Source organism: Lactuca saligna, chromosome 3, assembly GCF_052625555.1.
Source record: "Lactuca saligna cultivar CGN05327 chromosome 3, ASM5262555v1, whole genome shotgun sequence".
In the NCBI taxonomy this organism is placed as follows: domain Eukaryota; kingdom Viridiplantae; phylum Streptophyta; class Magnoliopsida; order Asterales; family Asteraceae; genus Lactuca; species Lactuca saligna.
In genome coordinates, this window is record NC_136419.1 from 31,895,215 (window position 1) to 31,913,320 (window position 18,106).

Genomic DNA, 18,106 nt, shown 5'->3' on the forward strand with positions numbered 1-18,106 from the left:
TCCTAAAGAAAACTAATGGCATGCCGAATAAACCCCTCAATCATCTCTATCTAAAATGAGTTTCATCTTTTCATTTTTACCCTGCAACAAACTCTAAAGAAAATTAATCATCGCCGGAAACTAATTGTTGAAAGAAACTATTTGGTGTTGCCGCATCGTGTGGGTATCGTACTAGTAATAGAGTGGGTATCTTACTAGTTAGGGGTGTAAACGAGCCGAGCCGAGTCCGAGCCTGACCAAGCTCGAGCTCGGCTCGTTTAATTTGAAGAAGCTCGAGCTCGATTCGAGGCTTAAAATGAAGCTCGAGCTCGGCTCATGAACAATTTAGTGGGCTCGCGAGCCTAATCGAGCCTAAACGAGCCTCTATGTATATATATATATATATATATATATATATATATATATATATATATATATATATATATATATATATATATATATATATATATATGCTCGTTTAAGCTCGTTTAGGCTCGCGAACCCATTAATTGAAGCTCGGCTCGAGCTCGTTTAATAAACGATCCTCATATTTAGGCTCGAGCTCGGCTCAAGATCGTTTAATTCGATCTCGAGTCGAGCTTTTAACGAGTCGATCCCGAGTAGCTCACGAGTAGCTCGGCTCACTTAAACCCCTATTACTAGTAATAGAAATATTGTTATTTTGTTATTTATTTATAAAATAAAAAACTACTAGAGAGATACATTGTTTCCATTGTGACTTGGTCATCAAAATGGGCACTACTAGTGTTGTGTACTTTTCATTGGAGCACACCTTTTGCTAGGAAGGGATCAGTTAAGAGTACGGAATTATTTTCACATACAAGTCGGATAGCACGATAAAGCAGTTACACTCCTTCGCCTGGCAATCCAGTTCAAATACTAGTGAGGTAGACAACCTTATGTCATGCGTTAAAATAGTAATGACCTTGCCTATAAGTTAACACACACACACACACTAGTTGTCAATTAAATCTTTGGTTGTAAAAAACGTTCAGCAATGGCTAGTTGGTCGGGTAGGGTCAAAAGATTTAGCTGTATAGGGTGAATTAATTGGAGATCCTAAATTATAAAGTAATTTATTTAAAAATAAATAAATATAACCAATATCCTAACAAAATAAATAAATAACCATAAAAAATCATAATCTAGTGTTTAAGCATTTAAGTCGGGGATAACGACTTGATAGGGTAAGATACTTTTTGAAATGTACACATTTAGTCCTTATTCTTTTTTTTTGTAAAATAAACCCTTATACTTTATTAATATGTACACATTAGGTCCTTTTCACCGGATTTTACAGGTTTTGCTAACGTGGAAATGTTTATTTTACAAGAAAAAAAAGAATAAGAACTAAATGCGTACATTTCAAAAAGCATCTTACCCTATCAAATCATTTTCCATTTCTTTTATTTTGTTGAAATGAAATACCCAGGTGGCATCCACATATCCACAACGAGATTTTTCCAACTTTTATTCATCATGAAAAAGAGGGAGAACCCCGATCTCCGACGACTCATTTGTGTGTTCATACACATCATTGGTAGCAAGGAGGAATGATGGCAAAAACAATAAGGTCGAATGGGGAGGCAGAAGGAAGTAGAGACGGTAGTTGGCGGCGAGGAGCTGCTCTGGTAGCCCCCTCGTCGATTTTTTCTTCTTTTTCTGGCAACATATCTCAAAGATGGAGGCAAAGAGAGACAGATCGGATAAAAACAATAGGTAAAGGGTGTTCGGCTGTTACTGTTCGACCGGAAGGAAGAGAGACGAGAAAGAGAAGGGTCGCTGCCCTTTTCTTGTTGCTGGAGGATTACCCACCTTCGGTGACTAAGCTAATTAATTGCTATTTACTGTCACTTATGCTTCCACATCAGCAAAACCTGTAGAATCCGGTGAAAATAACCTAATGTGTACATATTAATAAAGTATAAGGGTTTATTTTACAAAAAAAAAAAAAAACAAAACAAAAAAGACAAAAAAAAAAAAAAAAAAAAAAAAAAAAATAAGGACTAAATGTGTACAATTCAAAAAGTATATTACCCTATCAAGTAATTTTCCCAAAAAGAAAATTCGTATATGACCGGTATACCAGGTATAGTCAGTCACAAGGATTGCATTGTTACAAAAATAAAGTATAATGGTTTATTTTACAAGAAAAAAAGAATAAAAACTAAATGTGTACATTTCAAAAAGTATCTTACCCTATCAAGTTATTTTCCCTTTAAGTTATTTTCCCTTAAGTGGAGCATCACCAATGTCATTATTGTTAATGATACATTAATAAGAAATGGCAACTATTGCTTAATTTTATACTTTTTTTCAGATCGATTTCTTGACTTTTTTTTTTTTACTTTTGTTGACGATTTTGTTAATTTTGAGCTTTTAATTTTGTTAGACAAATTTTGGCCAATTAAGGAGATTAGGATACGACCCTAGCATTAATCGTAAGCGGTTAGAGATAGTTTAGCATTTACTTGCCAATTAATCAGCTACCTGATCGATGTTTTTTTACATCAGATTAAAACTAATAAATAACATAAATAACAGTTAAAAAAGCACGTTCTATTTCATTTCATGATAGAACGTAAAAAAAAAAAAAAAAAACACCCCTAGATTAAAATACCGAAAGTAATAACTAAAATGGGTCGCATCGATTCCACAAAGAAAGTAAACAATCTATTCTTCCTTGTAACGCAACACATCATTCTATTTCATTCCTAATTCAACCATATAACCACTAGAAAAGAAAAAGATAATCCACCCCAAATATACAACTAACAACTCCAAGAAAACAAGCAATTACATGTAATCCAACAGATTTCCATCAATTCCCAAACTACAAAGAGTAAGTAACTGAAACCGTACACAAAACAATCATCTAAAACACACACACAGAAACATAAGTCACGGAGAGAATTCACATTGACAAACACAAACACAAACACTGGTCCCACTGAAGTTGAGAAAAGAAAAGAAAAGAAAATTCAGATCTCCCCAAGATATATCTGTTTATCACTGCTGCAAGATCCAATAATGGGTTCAGTTGGGTGGAACACACATTCGTTAACCGATCCAGTATGGCCAGGAAGCTTATAAAGTATCCGCCGTGAAGTCGTATCCCAAATATACACCATCCGATCAGAGCTTCCAGCCGTAACCTTACTCCCATCAGGGGACCACCCACATTTCAGAAGATTCTGCTCCACATTATGCTGGTGTCCCTCCATTATCTTCACACACCTATTCTGTGGGGCATAAGGACGCATATCCCAGATCCTAAGCGTAGAATCCATCCCATTGGTCAAAAGATAAGACCCATCAGGACTTAGCTGCATACCCGTTATCATGTTCTGGTGACCTTCAAGCGTCATCGTCACCTCGTTTCTCCTCAGATCCCATATTTTCACGTCGTTGTCGATTCCACCTGTGTAGATCTTGTCCGAGGCGTCAGAAAAACCAACCGCTGTGATCTGGTATTTATCCGGGAATGTCTGGATGGCGCCCCTTTGGCGGAGGTCCCACAGCTTGGCGGTGCCGTCGTCTGAGCCGCTCACAACCAGCGGAGGTCCTCTGCGCGAGGGACAGCAGGAGTTCACGAAGGAGGAGTGTTCCGCCATTTTCTTGATCTGCTTCCCGGTTTCCACATCCCATGCGCGTAAGGTTTTGTCTGGGCTCGCGGAGATTATCTGGGACCCGTCTGTGGTCCATTGAAGATCCAAGATGGCGTTTTTGTGACCTTTTAGAACCATGAAGTTTTTGCATTCCCCACTTACGTGCCATAGAAAGATTTCTCTGTCGTGGGACCCTGAAGCCACCACTGTTCCTGATGGATTAAATTTCATGGTGTATATGCCACTCTGGTGACCTGTCAGCAGCATGATTGGTGATAATAAACTTGAAGTTCTTTGTTTACTCCCACTCCCATTATACGGAGTAATGCTGGATAAATCCATTGGGCGTGGGCCCATCACAGATAGGGCACCTTCACCTGCTTGCATTCTTCACTCCACCGCTTTAATATTCCTAATACACCCACACAATCCATGTTTAACAATTATAAAGTTATGGAAAAACCTAATAGTTTGCAGAAATCAAATAACAACTTAACAGCAGACACAGTTTAAAATTTGGAATAATCGATAGAACACAAATACAAACATCTATTGCTAGGATGAATGTCATATGCTAAAAAGAAAAAAATCAGGCATGTTATGCGCACACGCGGATCAGTGGAAAACGGGAGAGGAAAAGGAATTCCGTGGTTATTCGGTTTTCTCAATCAGACTGCGAGTGAAATAAGGTTTACAAAGTGCAGTGTATATGAAACGTATCTAGGTTTTCTAACAATAAATTGGGGGATTCTATTTGGTAAGCAACGGACAAAACTACTTCACATTTCGAAAATTTGCAAGGAAAAGTTTCTAGAAATCCGAAAGTATAGGCAATCAAGTCGAACAGATTAGAAATAACATAATTTTTCTCGAGCGGCGAGATCAGGAATACTTAAGCTGAGAATCACTAGCTATGGCATCGTAACATACATATTGCTTAAGCAACGAGCTACACGAAGCAAGCATAAAGATACCTTGGAAAGAGGTGATGCCGACGAAGAATGAGAGAGATGCTGTTGGCGGCCACGACGGGAGCTAATTCGCGCAGAGGACGGGATGGAGAGGGAGGGCGCGGTGGTTTACACTTTACAGAGAAAGACCATATTATTGGGCTTTAGTTAAATTTACAATAACTCAATCGGGCCTTCTAAGTTCCTACCTGTCCAAAGTTGAGCTGCACATTTAACAAGTTTCGGCTTTCTAAAAATAGGTCCAGATTTTAATTGGATTTGGATAACTGTGTAGTATTGTTAAAGTGAAATTGAGTTTAAAATTTTGAGTAAATTACACGAATGGTCCCTATGGTTTACGGTAATTAGCGTGTTTAGTCTTTAATTTATTTTTTTAACTCGGAAGGTCCCTACTGTTTGTTTTTTTTACGCGTTTGGTTCTTGTTTTACCTAAAAAGACTATTTTTTCCTTGATTTTTTAATTTATTTAATTAAACTCTCCCCCAACCTCACCCCTCTAATCTTATTTTGCCTACTCCACCATTTTTTCTATTTAAATAATAGTTTTTTAGGTTAGATATGGACCAAGAGCGTAACAAAAACAAATAGTAGAGACCAAACGCATTACAAAAACAAACAGTATGGACCTTCCGAGTTAAACAAATAAGTTAGGGACCAAACACGCAAATTAACCCAAACCATATGGATCATTCGTGTAATTTACTCTAAAAACTTTGATACGTTTCGGTTAAAACTATTTTGGATTGGTTATAGTAAAAACTAGTATTTTTGCCCCTGTTTTATCGTGGGTTTACGTGCGTTTTTCTTATATATTAAGCATGCGAATTGATTAAATTAATATAGCATATCACAACTTTAAAAAACACTAAAAGATTAAAAGAAATGAGAGTTTGGTGATTTACCAAGAGTTGGGAAGCGTTTAGGAACTATTTTTATAAGTTTGATGTATTTTGAATAATCCATAAGAATATAGAGCCATAATTGTAAAAAAGAAAAGTAGTTTAATATGCATTATAAGTAAAGCGGAGAAGAGTTCATAGACTATTTTTGTAAGATGGATGGTTTTTTTGAATAATTCATAAAAACATAAGAGTTACAACTATAAAAAAAATTATATATTATGTTGTGAGTAGTACTTTTACGAGTTTAGGGATTACTTTTATAAGTTGGATGAATTTTGAATAAATTATAAAAATATAAGGGCTATAGCTGAAAAATATAAAGGTTTGCACATTTAGCTATTAGCTATAATATTTTACACACACAAACCAAAAGTGGGTATATACATATATATATATATATATATATATATATATATATATATATATATATATATATTCTTCAACAATTATTTCTATTTTAGGTTCAAAGAATAAGTAATGTAACAAAAAATATCATTTTCAACTAAATATATATTTATAATGTATGTGTGGTTGTTTCTGGTTAAGATTTATAAGCTATGTTGCTATTTTAGGTTAAATACAAAAGTTGTGGATGATTTAGGTTAAAAATAAAACTACCTCGTCGATTTAGTTCACGAGATTCATGAATAATTCTTTTGCAAACAATCCAAGCAATTGGATTTCTTTTTTTTTTTTAACAATAGTGAAATTAAAAACACACCAAATACCGGGTGATCCTTTCACTTTTTAGAAAATGACCTTAAAAGCCGGTAAAATGTGAATTTATACCCTTATAAAACCAATAAAATAACAATATGGATCTTTTAAACCAAAATGTATAAGTTCGTAAAGCTACAGTTACATTTTCTCATATATAAAAAGCCAAGGGCATGTTATGCCAATTTTCAAGACTATAAGGTTGGGAATCTACACAACCATACCAAATACCATATATGAACAAAAATTGCTACAAGTTGATAAAAAATATGACAAAAAATAATCACTTCATGCTCTCAAGTCTCAACAAATTACTCAATTCAAGCCGCCAAACAATAACAAACATTCTCTTCTTGATGAAGCAATTAAACTTTCAACTCCCACCTTTGTGGAGAAGTCGTGGAGCTAACCTGCAAAAGAACTAATGTTACATTGTTTTTTTTTTTTTTTTTTTTTTTTTTACTTAAAGGAGACACTACTTAATCCATAATGGCTACGTATGAGTGTTTTATTTACTTAATGTAAGAACGAGCACTTAAACACAAAAAGAATGACTTAATAGAGAAAGTCATGGTTTTTCCATTAACTCCTAACTTTTTATAAAATCAGCCTCATTTACTTTTTTCTTCCATTTCCTCAAAAGTGACGTCACGTCCACAAATCTTCTTTAAAAAGTCACGATTTTTGACATTGACACCGGTCCCACCATTTTGGATGACACAATTTTTTTTTTGTCCCATTGACAAAGTCTGACTTTTGGTCCACATTTTCGGATGGCCTAGAAAATTTCAGTTGTGTTCTTTTGACATCAGTCCCAATCCAAACGCATGACAAACACAGTATCTTCATCTTTATCTTGTACATTCAAAAGTAGCCAAAAAGCTAAAAAGATACTTACTATAAAACCCGAAGCTTTCACATCACGGGTTAAAAATACTCGAGCCACCCACATTGAGCGCTATAAGTATCGAAATACTCGTGATCACAGCAAGCCAAATCAACACCGACTCTGCAAAAAACATCCACAATCAAATATCACAAAAAATAATTTATACAGAAAAAGAAAAAACGTTGAAAGACAACAAATTGCTACCTCTAGACCCACTCTGAGAATCAGAAACTTCGGGTGCTACAACTGCACCACGCGATCTCTCTTTCAACTCAGAGTTGATAAAATCATTAGAAGATTTAGCATTTGCTGTTTCAGAAGCCACAATGCCTTGAAACTCTTCACTAACAAGTAAAGCTGCTAAAACATCCATGAAAGCTTCTTTACTGGTTCCATTTGATATATCACTTACACGTTGCCCATATGTAAGAGCAGCTTGTTCTAAATCAGATAATTCATCATCCGATGCATCTGTATCTTTTTTTATGGATTCAGTCTTTTCGTCTTCTTCATCTTCAACGTATGCTTTATATGTTAATCTGAGAAGAATCTCTCCAGCATATCCTTTTCTGAATAGGCCCCACCCTCCTCGAAGGGCCACAATTTTGTCAGTTGGAACCGTGTCTTTTAAAGATCCGAGATCAACCTGGAAACATGTTTAAATTTTAAATGCGCCATGTCAGCAAAAAAGATAATGGTATGACTTATCCATTGATATGATGATCTTATCATGATTAAACACCAAGTAATGTCATCAAAAGAAGTCGATAACACTTCAGACCCATAATTGCATACGTGAAGTGTTAGATTTATGCCAAAAGCAAATATAAATAAACAATGTTCAAATGGTAGCATAAATAAATAAATAAATAAAATGTTACCTCTCCTGTGCCAACAGTCGTATCTGCAAATCCAAGAGCATCCTTCACTTGAATCGACAATTTTTGTCTTCTAGGGTTTGTAACTAGCATGTAAAAATCCTGCCATATAGTAAACACATATCTATATCACTTCTAAATTTCAAAGGAGTAAACGCGCATTTATACAAACAACATTTCACTTTTTTTCTCAATTTATGCAACAAAGTGATATTTCTATGAAATATGCAATGTTACATATTTTGGTCTTTAAATGACACGAGATTAGACATTTTGTCTAAGAAACCACTTTGTTACACAATCTTATGAAAAATATAAAACTTTGTTGCATAAATCCGCATTTGTATCCATTAAAAAAAAAAAAAAAAAAAAAAAAAGCAAACCAACATTCGGAAATCTCACCTGATTCCATATTGGCTCACCAGGAGGCCCAATGACAGTTGTTTGACTGTTCTTTTTGCTACGTATTACTTGATCTCCAAGCCTTAATACAACATACGGATCTGTTTTTCCTGAATATGAAAAGGATCCAGAAGTGAATATTTAGCAGATTATATGTAAAAAGTGAATTTGGATGTATTAGGGTTAAAGATTTAATATACACAAAGGACTTTGTTGGGATAAAAAGGGTATATAAGAAAGAAAAGATACCAAAGAAGGCATAAGAGAGCTTTCGAGCATCAACAAGAGTAACTGATAATTCACCAACAAAATCTTTATTTCCTTCTTGCATTTCTCCTGTTTTGAAATCATTTCGAACGGGGCCCACTGCTTTTCCTTTTTGAAAGTCTAATACAATCTTGTTTGGACGAACAAATAGCCGTGGCAAATCCTCAGTCAAAAGTTTTGTCAAAAACCTTAAATTTCACACAAGATCAAATTAGAAAACCCAAAACTGAATTAAGTAAATCATACATATTTCAAAGAAAATTCTGCAAGAACAATTAACAAATACAGTTATAACTGAAATACATCAATTAGAATTGAATTGGAGAGTCTCTCTTCCTCAAGTGAATCATAAAAAACCCACAAAAGGCCAACTAGTTATGAGGTGGAAGAGACAAAGAGTGAGATGCTTCAAGGCTAGTATGGTAAATTGTCACAGGTAAGTTCTAAATAACAAATTGGCCTCCCTCCTTAAAAAATGCAACTTGTCCTTTCTGGGATTTCCCAAATAAATTGCAGCATCTCCTTTTTTGAAAAGATTCAAAACTAAACTTTCCCATTGCACCTATCTTTATTACATATAAGCTTTTGGTCCACAAAGTTCCTAGTTTGTCTTTATTTGAGGGTATTTTAGTCGATAATTTGGATAAACATACAAAAAAAAATCCAAATACTTGATATACGAGGGATTACTTTTCAGTATCATAAATAAATTACTAAGGTACAGAAGATTGTAATAGAACAAGATGGAACACAATTGCAAAGTCAATGAGAAATGATGATAGTCTCAAGAGAATAATATCACTCACATGGAAAGCACAGGGATGGCTGATGTGGCATCAACACATGCATGAAAGAAACAAGTTATATTCCATAAATTAATTTTAGGGTACTAAGATAAAAAAAAAAGTCATTAAAAGTGTAAAAAAATGACATACCCATTAAATTAAACAAGCGAAAAGGTGACAATTCGAATTTAATTTTTGGAAGTGAAACAAAAGCCCATGAAACAGCTCCCACCCATGGCTCTGAAGGAATCAACCTCAATTTAACCCAAAGTTCTCCATCAATGTCAAAATCTCTAACACCCACAGGGACCTTTATTGGAATTATGCCAAATTTTAATGATAGCATTAAAAGCATACGGGCCCCACCAGTGTAACGAAGTCCTATTTGGTACCTTGACAACAAACATAATAACAAATTAGTCAAAAAGAATTAGATTAGTCTTAAACATAATAACAATGAAAACTGCTTTGTTTCAACTGGAAAAAACTTACTGTAAATCATTAACACGACGAGAAGTTCTGCGTTCAACATTCCTAACAGATAATGGTTCATTCCCTAATGAGAATTGCTTTATTTCAACTCTCTCCACATAATCAGGTTTCTTTAGGTTATCAATAACTGGTTGAAGCAACCCAATTACCCAATTCTCAAGTCCACCTCTATAAACCTTCCATAACTTCCCCAACACCATGTTAACCCACTCTACTGACTCTTTTCTCTGCAAATCTTTCTCAAGGAACAAAGAAAAACTAGTGGGAACCTGTGGCCATATCCCTGGTGTCCCTTCATCCCTTGATTTGTTCTTTTTTCTTGATGTCCAAATTTTATCGAACACAACTCCGACAAAGAAAAAGAATACAAATAATCCAACAATGTTCCGATTTATAGGAGGTGAAGGGATAGGGTGTATGACCCCAAGTTGAGTTCTAAGCTTATCTACAATCGGGTCCTCTCTGAAGTTAGTAAAGCTATTTGAAGAGCTCAAAGGAATTGAACTTTCAGATGATGATGAATCATCCAAAATTTGCTTCACAACGTAGTGTTTAGCACCACGTTTTGTGGAATTCACAAATTCTAAGTTTAGATTATGTTTCGTTCCATCATTGGGAACCACACAAGCCCGAATTAGCGAAAATTTTCTTCTCTTGGAGAGCCTCTTCCCGCTGATGAAGCAATTGAGCTTTATTGAACTACAAAAACTCGATTGGGTTCTTCTCTTACATGGGCAAATTGATGGTGAAGACATCCATAAAATCTGTGAGAATTCACAGCTTGTGGAGGATGATTGAGAAGTCATTTATGCGTGCCCGATACTTGACGCATATGGAAATTGAAATGAAATGAAATGAGATACATACGTTCAAGAACCCTGAACAGACAGAAATTCCAGATGAATTTATCGTTTAGATTTCAAGATTTTGAGATGGACGTTGCAGAAGGTTCAGGAAAGACATAACCTGGAATCCTGGATAGTTTCGGGAGCAGACAAATGGGATTGAAGTTAGGAGTTGTAATAATTTCCATGAAAACTTGAGGTCAGGAAGTTGGAGGAAGAGTATTTTGAGACGCTTTCGAAAGAAAGAGATTGGTCCACTGGGAATTCGGTAAGTCGGCGAGGAAGCATCATCACGAATTGGGATTCATGAGGATCATGTTCACAGTTCAAAAATAACAACCCCCAACCCACAAAATAAAATAATAAATTATATTATTTCTACATCAGTTTCGACAAAATCCCAAAAATAACAAAAAAATAGGGGGGGTTTGAAGAAAAAATAATGAGAAAAAATAGATTTCGGAAATTGATCAAAGGATCCGTAAAACACCTTCTGCGGATCGTCTACAGCTCTGCGAATTTTACGTGGCATGGAGTTCTTATGCGGAATTACAGGGGTAAATTTGTAAATTAAAAAAAAATACTCCTTTACTTTACACAGCTCCGCAGAAGGAGGCTAGGGCAATCGATTCGCGAAGGAAATAGTACGGACATCGAACGGAAAATATCGCGGCGATCTCGATTCCTAGAGCAGCTGCACTCTGATGTGTTATCCGATGGATATGGAACTCAAATAATATTTCAATTTTTTTCCCTAATCTTTATATAAACTCTATAACACCCTAAATTTTCAAACAAATTTATTTTATTTAAAATCACATAATTTCTCATAACATGTTTCACAAAATCTAATATATTTAATTTACAAAACACAACTCTATAATTGTTTGATTAATAATCAAGGATCTTTAAAACATAACTCTTTCTCTAGTGTGTACAATCGAGGCGGTGCCTTCCCGCAATCCTGAGAAAAAACTAAAACACATATCACATAACACGGTAAGCACGAAGCTTAGTGAGTTCCCCAAAATACCATACATATCTCAATAGCCTCTCATGGCTATACTCAAATAAGACCCTTCGATCAATGTGTCTCAGTGGGACCCTCCGATCCCAAAACTCGGGTGGACCCTCCGGTCCTAACTCAATAAGCTCATAATAATAATACTCAGCACAAATCACAAAGATATAATGCAGAATATCACAATACACAGGTAGGCACATAAGACATCTCAATCACACAAAGATATCACTCATGGTAAGTATAGTGAGAAGACTCGCATCGGATGATGAACAACTCCTATAAATGTTGTTGTTGCACACCGGCCTCTAACATTATGCCAAACCCACAGTTAACCCCATTAGGATCTAAGACCATACTCTCACTTATTAGGTCTAAAGATAACCCACCAACTCGGTCCGCAAATAACCCAAACCCCTTGGGCCCACCAAGGCCCAATACTAAATAATACTAAATGGGACCACCCAAGGCCCAACCCTTAAAATTAAGTAAAAAAGGTAAGCCCAACACAAGGGCCCACTAATGGCCTAATCTTCCCAGTTGGGGCCAACCTTAAATGGACCTAACCTAAAAGCCCAAAAATCCTTTACTAAATCCCAGGAGGGTGAAAAGACCATTTTGCCCCTCAAAGTCCACATTTGCTCGAAACCCTAAAAGTCAACGGGTGGTCAACACTCAACGCGTACGTTGGGCGTACGTCTAGCCATGCATGCAGCGGGGGGTGGCTCGGTGCTACGCTACGCGTAGCTGGGAATATGCTCGGCGTACGTCCCAAACTTGCTTATCCCATTCAATTGGTCTTAACCCAATAAGACAAAGGCTACCATCTCAAATCTCGGTCAAATGAAGTCTCTTATAGCATAAAGTTGGTGACTTTAATCCCTATCAAGGCTGAACAAGTCAAGCTCTCATAAACTCTCACTTTTTCACCATAAAATCCTCATATCTCATAGATGGGGAGATCTTGATGACCAAGACTCCATTTTTATGAACTCTACCATCCAAAGACATCAAAGAGGACAAGTATAAGGCTTTGAGGTTGACTAAATCATAAAGCTTCAAGCTTTGGGGACATAAACCCTAAAATGGACCATTAAACGAACTATGTAAAATAAGAGCAAAGCTTTGAGCTTGATACCTCTGAATGATGCTTCATCCACGGGGAAACTCAGATCCAAAAGCTTAAATGTCAACTCTTCTTCCTTCAAAGTTCCTTCTTCTCAAAAGAATTCCACAATATCACTCCATAAGCCTCCAATGCTCACACAAGCTAAGAAACAAGATTTAGGGTTTTGAGAGAGTTAAGATGTTGGAAATGGTGGCTGAATATGAAGACATATTGTTCCTTAAATAGGGATACTCCAAAATATTAGGGTTTTCTTCCAGGACCTGGTATACCCAACGTACTAGGTGGCCTTCGTGTCCCTTCCACGCATATGAGTACGCCGAGCGTACACATAATTACGCCCCGCGTACTCAATTGCACACACATTTCAAAATAAGGACTAAACTTGCCAAAATTTCAAACTGACGTAGCTGTTAGAATAGTGTCTAAGCTCGTAACTATATTTGGTATGTACTTGACCCGGTTGTGCATGGTCCTTTTGGGTTGCCTTCACCAAAGCAACTTGACATGATGATTTATGGAGAGAGAGGTTATCATGGTTTATTAATATATTATATGAATAATATATTAAAATATAAATCATATAGTTTAATTAATATTGGACAAAAATTAATTAAGAATTAATTATGTGGCTAAAAGAGATTAATTAAATAAAGGGGACTGAGATTGTCAATTGTGTGATAGTTGGTTTTGGGCTGTGAAATCTCTTGGATATAAGGGGGACGAAATTAGGAGTGGAAACCCGCTCTAATTTCGGCCAAGGAGGCCTTATTCCATAAGGTTTTCAAGCTGCTTAGGGCCTAAGACATCCAATTAGGTTTTTAACTGAAACCCTAACAACTCAACTATATAAGGAACCCCAGGGTTTCAGTTTCGGCTACACCAAAGAACCCTAAGGTTACTATAGCCGAAATTTAGCCTCTCTCCTTCTCTATTCTAAATCATCCTCTCGCTTGTGGTGTTCGTAAGCTATTAGAGGTGTTACACTTGTGACACTAAGCTTCTTGAAGATCAAGGATTCTTGAAACCATTGAAAGGTATTATCTAAACTTGTTTTGTTATAGATTTCGATTTCAATATATGCTAGATTAGGGTATTCAAGTATTGGATGAATTTCATGTACAATAGAGAAACCTAGATCCAAGCTTTAGGGTTTTGCATGAGCACATAGGATTGTTCTTTTTGTATAAATCCCATCAGTGGTATCAATGCCTTGATTGGTTTCTGTTGTATTTGATTCTTTGTGTTTCATTCAAGCTTGAAAAATCGAGGTTTTGGTATTCTGCCTGATAGACTCGCCGAGTCAGATGAACTCGACGAGTCCATAAGGGGACTCGGCGAGTCGGGCTATCAGACATAGGGAATTTTTGGAATGCGAAATCGTTTCGCAATTGACGCCACCTAGGACACCGCAGTTGAATGGTGTGGTTGAGAGGCGTAATCGAACCTTGCTAGACATGGTTTATTCCATGATGAGTCGTGTTTCGCTACCTATCTCATTATGGGGGTATGCCTTAGAGAGTGCCACCCATATCCTTAACTTAGTCCTTACAAATAAGGTTGCCAAAACGTCTCACGAGATGTGGACATGGAAAGCTCTCTCGTTAGCACATATGAAGGTTTGGGGTTGTGAGGCTTTCGTAAGACGAGAGACTCACAACAAGCTCGAACCTCGTAGTGAGCGGTATATTTTCATCGGTTACCCGGATAATTCCTTTGGATATCTCTTCTATAGACCGAGTGACAATGTTGTCTTGTTGTGAGGATAGGGGTTTTCCGAGAGCGAGAACTCATAAGACAAGGGGACAGTAGGAGGCAAATCGATATTTAATAGCTTCAAGAGTAAATCGATGAAGGAACCTCTGACACTGACACTCTACCCGAGGAGGAAACTCCGGTTGAACTAATTGACAAATCCTTACCTCTTAGACGTTCCAATAGAGTTAGTGTTCCATCAGTGTTGTATGGTTTTCATATAACAAGTGAGGGTGATACGTTTATTAGTGATAATACACTAATAAATTTGGATGAACCTAATAGCTACAAGGAAGCCATGGCAGGCCCGGAGTCTGCGAAATGGAAATAGACTATGGACAGCGAGATTCAGTCCATGTATGACAACCAAGTTTGGAATTTGGTTGGCAATGTGACAGGTCGTAAGACGGTCGGGTGCAAGTGGATCTTCAAGAAGAAGATCGACATAGATGGGAAGGTACACACCTATAAGGCGTGATTGGTTGCGAAAGGCTTTACTCAAACTCCCGGAGTTGACTATGATGACACCTTTTCACCAGTTTCAAAGATAAAGTATATTAGGGTGATGCTAGCCATTGTTGCATTTCATGACTATGGGATATGGCTAATGGATGTCAAAACCGTTTTCCTTAACGGGAAGTTGGCTGAGGATGTTTACATGAGTCATCCAGAGGGTTTTTGTCGATGCAAAGCACCCCAATAGAGTGTGTAAGCTTGAGAAATCCATTTATGGATTGAAACAAGCGTCTCGCAGATGGAATCTTTGTTTTGATGAGAAAGTCAAAGAGTTTGGTTTTCTGCGAAGCGAGGATGAATCGTGTGTATATGTCAAAGCCAGTGGGAGTCCAGTGGGAGTATAGTATGTCGATAACATATTGCTTATAGGAAACGACATCCCGACCCTGCAGGAAGTCAAGTCCTGGCTTGGGAAGTGTTTCACTATGAAGGACCTCAGAGAAGTTGCTTATATTCTGGGAATAAGGATAGTGAGAAACATGAGTAAAAGACTAATAAGAATTAGTCAGAATACTTACTTGAACAAGGTACTAAAGCGTTTTAGTGTGGATAATTCCAAGAAAGGGGATTACCAATCCAAAGTAATGCCAAGTTGAGTAAGACTCAACGCACGAGTACCGAAGTCGAGATAGCAGAGATGAGCCGAGTACCATATGTTTCTACAGTTGGTTTGATCATGTATGCTATGACTTGCACTCGCCCTGATGTGGCCTTCTCTTTGAGCATGGTCAGCAGATATCAAGGGAACCCTGGCAGAGCACATTGGACCGCAGTTAAGAATATTCTTAAGTACCTTCGGAGGACCAAGGAATGGTTTCTAGTCCTCGGTGGGAGTGATGACTTAAGGGTGCGAGGGTATAGTGACACCAATTTTCAAACCGACCGGGACAACTACCGTACTCAGTCGGGCTGGGTCTTTACCCTAAATGGAGGAGCAGTGAATTGGAAAAGTTCCAAGCAGGAGACCGTAGCTGATTCAACATGCGAATCAGAGTACATAGCGGCGAGCAAAGCGTCAAATGAGGCAATATGGTTGAATAACTTCATTGGAGACCTTGGAGTTATGCCAACCATAAATGAGCCAATGGAAATTTTATGTGACAATGAAGGAGCGGTTACCTTGACCAAGGAACTGAGGGATCATGGTAGATCTCGACGTATCGACATGAAATATCATTTTATTCGACATCGGGTGGAAGAGGGACTCCTCGTAGTGAAGAGGGTATCGTCGGAGGATAACCCAATATATCCCCTTACGAAGGGACTGGGGAGGGTTAAGCACTTGCAGCATGCTAGGATCATTAGGCTGAAGGAAAATATTAGTGTAGATTAGATAGCTTCGAAACGTATAATAGATAACCTGTAATTAACATTTGATGATTAAATAAAGGAGTATTATTTATGAGTAAAGTTTTTGTCTTATGTTAATTGTTTACCTATTGTTCAACTTTGCATATTTTGACTTCCTGAATAATAAGATTATTCAAACGTTCCACACCCGCTCATACTTTGGGATTAGGTATGAAAGAAGATTGTCGTGATTTGGTTTGTAGATTGTCTAAAGTGTATTAGACATAGCAAATGTTTATTGCAACGTTCATGAGTGCTTATGAATAAGATTTAAGCATTGGAGTAAACCCACGCCTGCTGGCATCACTTCATGGAATTTATCATGAGTGATCGCAAGACGATAATACCATATGGTCTTGAAACCTAGATATATGGTTTATTATTTGCAAGTTGGTTGTGCATTGATAATGCGTAAACGCATCGATAACTTGATGTTATAAAACGCATTATTGTGCATGATTTGATGAGTGAATGGAAAATACATATAAGTCGAAGATTATTTGTAGGGGTGTAAGTGAGCCGAGTTACTCGGGATCGACTCGTTAAAAGCTCGACTCGAGCTCGAATGAAACGAGCCTGAGCCGAGCTCGAGCCTAAATATGAGGCTCGTTTATTAAATGAGCTCGAGCCGAGCTTCAGTTAATGGGCTCACGAGCCTAAATGAGCTTAAACGAGCCTATATATATATATATATATATATATATATATACGTACATACATACAAACATACACACACGCACACACACACACACACACACATATATATATATATATATATATGTAGGCTCGTTTAGGCTCGATTAGGCTCGCGAGCCCACTAAATTGTTCACGAGCCGAGTCGAGCCTCATTTTAAGGCTCGAATCAAGCTCGAGCTCTCGAGCTCGAGCTTCCTCAAAATTAAACGAGCTGAGCTTGAGCTTGGTCAGGCTCAGGCTCGGCTCGTTTACACCCCTAATTATATGTTCCTTTTATCCTAAGAGGGTAAAAGCGATATCTGGCCCCTCGATGATTTGGGTTGACTTGTATGTCGGGCCCGGTCAGGACTGAATTGATGTGTTCAATTGAGTTTTATGTCAGGCGAATCAGAGATCGATAAACAAATTGTTGGACAATAAATATGACAATATTCCATGTAATTGTCTGCATGATATCTAGAACGGAGGACTATACGATCCTTTATCTAAAGGACATGTTACTGATCAGAGTTCGACAACGTCTTTGAGAGCTACGATTGCTAATCAGATCCTGAAGTTGTACTTATAGTTACTAGACTTATCCAAGTGGGAGACTGTTGGATTAGAGTCTAAGTTTGTAACTATATTTGATATGTACTTGATCCGGTTGTGCATATTTTATATTTTTCTACCAATTAGACTTAACTTTTGTTAATACAATATTCAAAATTCAATTTACAAAATGGATAGACTCCGTGAGTGATGTAGATGGGCAAATACTAATTATAAAGAATTTATAAAAAACAACAATATATTATGAGAAATTAAATATTTTCATATATTTTTCTTTTTGTATATCTTCCTATTTATTTATTTATTTGAAATTATGATATTGTTATATTTTAAT

At 36.9% G+C, this 18,106-nt stretch overlaps 2 protein-coding genes across 2 annotated transcripts; both read right to left on the reverse strand.

The window, feature by feature from the left end:
- Positions 1–2,779: 2,779 nt before the first annotated feature.
- Positions 2,780–4,714, reverse strand: LOC145035023 (Transducin/WD40 repeat-like superfamily protein). Its single transcript, XM_078983593.1, has 2 exons — positions 4,583–4,714; positions 2,780–4,020 (listed from the first exon to the last, which is right to left on the reverse strand). The coding sequence occupies exon 2, from the start codon at positions 3,993–3,995 to the stop codon at positions 2,982–2,984; it is 1,014 nt and encodes a 337-aa protein (XP_078839719.1). The 5' UTR covers positions 3,996–4,020; positions 4,583–4,714; the 3' UTR covers positions 2,780–2,981.
- A 1,606-nt stretch (positions 4,715–6,320) lies between these two features.
- Positions 6,321–11,091, reverse strand: NTMC2T5.2 (Calcium-dependent lipid-binding (CaLB domain) family protein). Its single transcript, XM_078983594.1, has 9 exons — positions 9,912–11,091; positions 9,570–9,811; positions 9,441–9,459; positions 8,617–8,822; positions 8,368–8,477; positions 7,969–8,067; positions 7,292–7,733; positions 7,097–7,207; positions 6,321–6,608 (listed from the first exon to the last, which is right to left on the reverse strand). The coding sequence occupies exons 1-8, from the start codon at positions 10,715–10,717 to the stop codon at positions 7,119–7,121; spliced, it is 2,013 nt and encodes a 670-aa protein (XP_078839720.1). The 5' UTR covers positions 10,718–11,091; the 3' UTR covers positions 6,321–6,608; positions 7,097–7,118.
- Between the last annotated feature and the right edge of the window lie 7,015 nt (positions 11,092–18,106).

What these genes read in the sequence shown, in the direction of transcription:
- NTMC2T5.2 (XM_078983594.1), bottom strand. Translation starts at nt 10,717, where the DNA reads ATGACTTCTCAATCATCCTCCACAAGCTGTGAATTCTCACAGATTTTA. An exon ending in CGACTGTTGGCACAGGAGAG is followed by an intron (nt 7,734 to 7,968) that starts GTAACATTTTAT and finishes ACATGTTTCCAG; the next exon opens with GTTGATCTCGGATCTTTAAA. An exon ending in TTCTCAGAGTGGGTCTAGAG is followed by an intron (nt 7,208 to 7,291) that starts GTAGCAATTTGT and finishes TGTTTTTTGCAG; the next exon opens with AGTCGGTGTTGATTTGGCTT.
- LOC145035023 (XM_078983593.1), bottom strand. Translation starts at nt 3,995, where the DNA reads ATGCAAGCAGGTGAAGGTGCCCTATCTGTGATGGGCCCACGCCCAATG.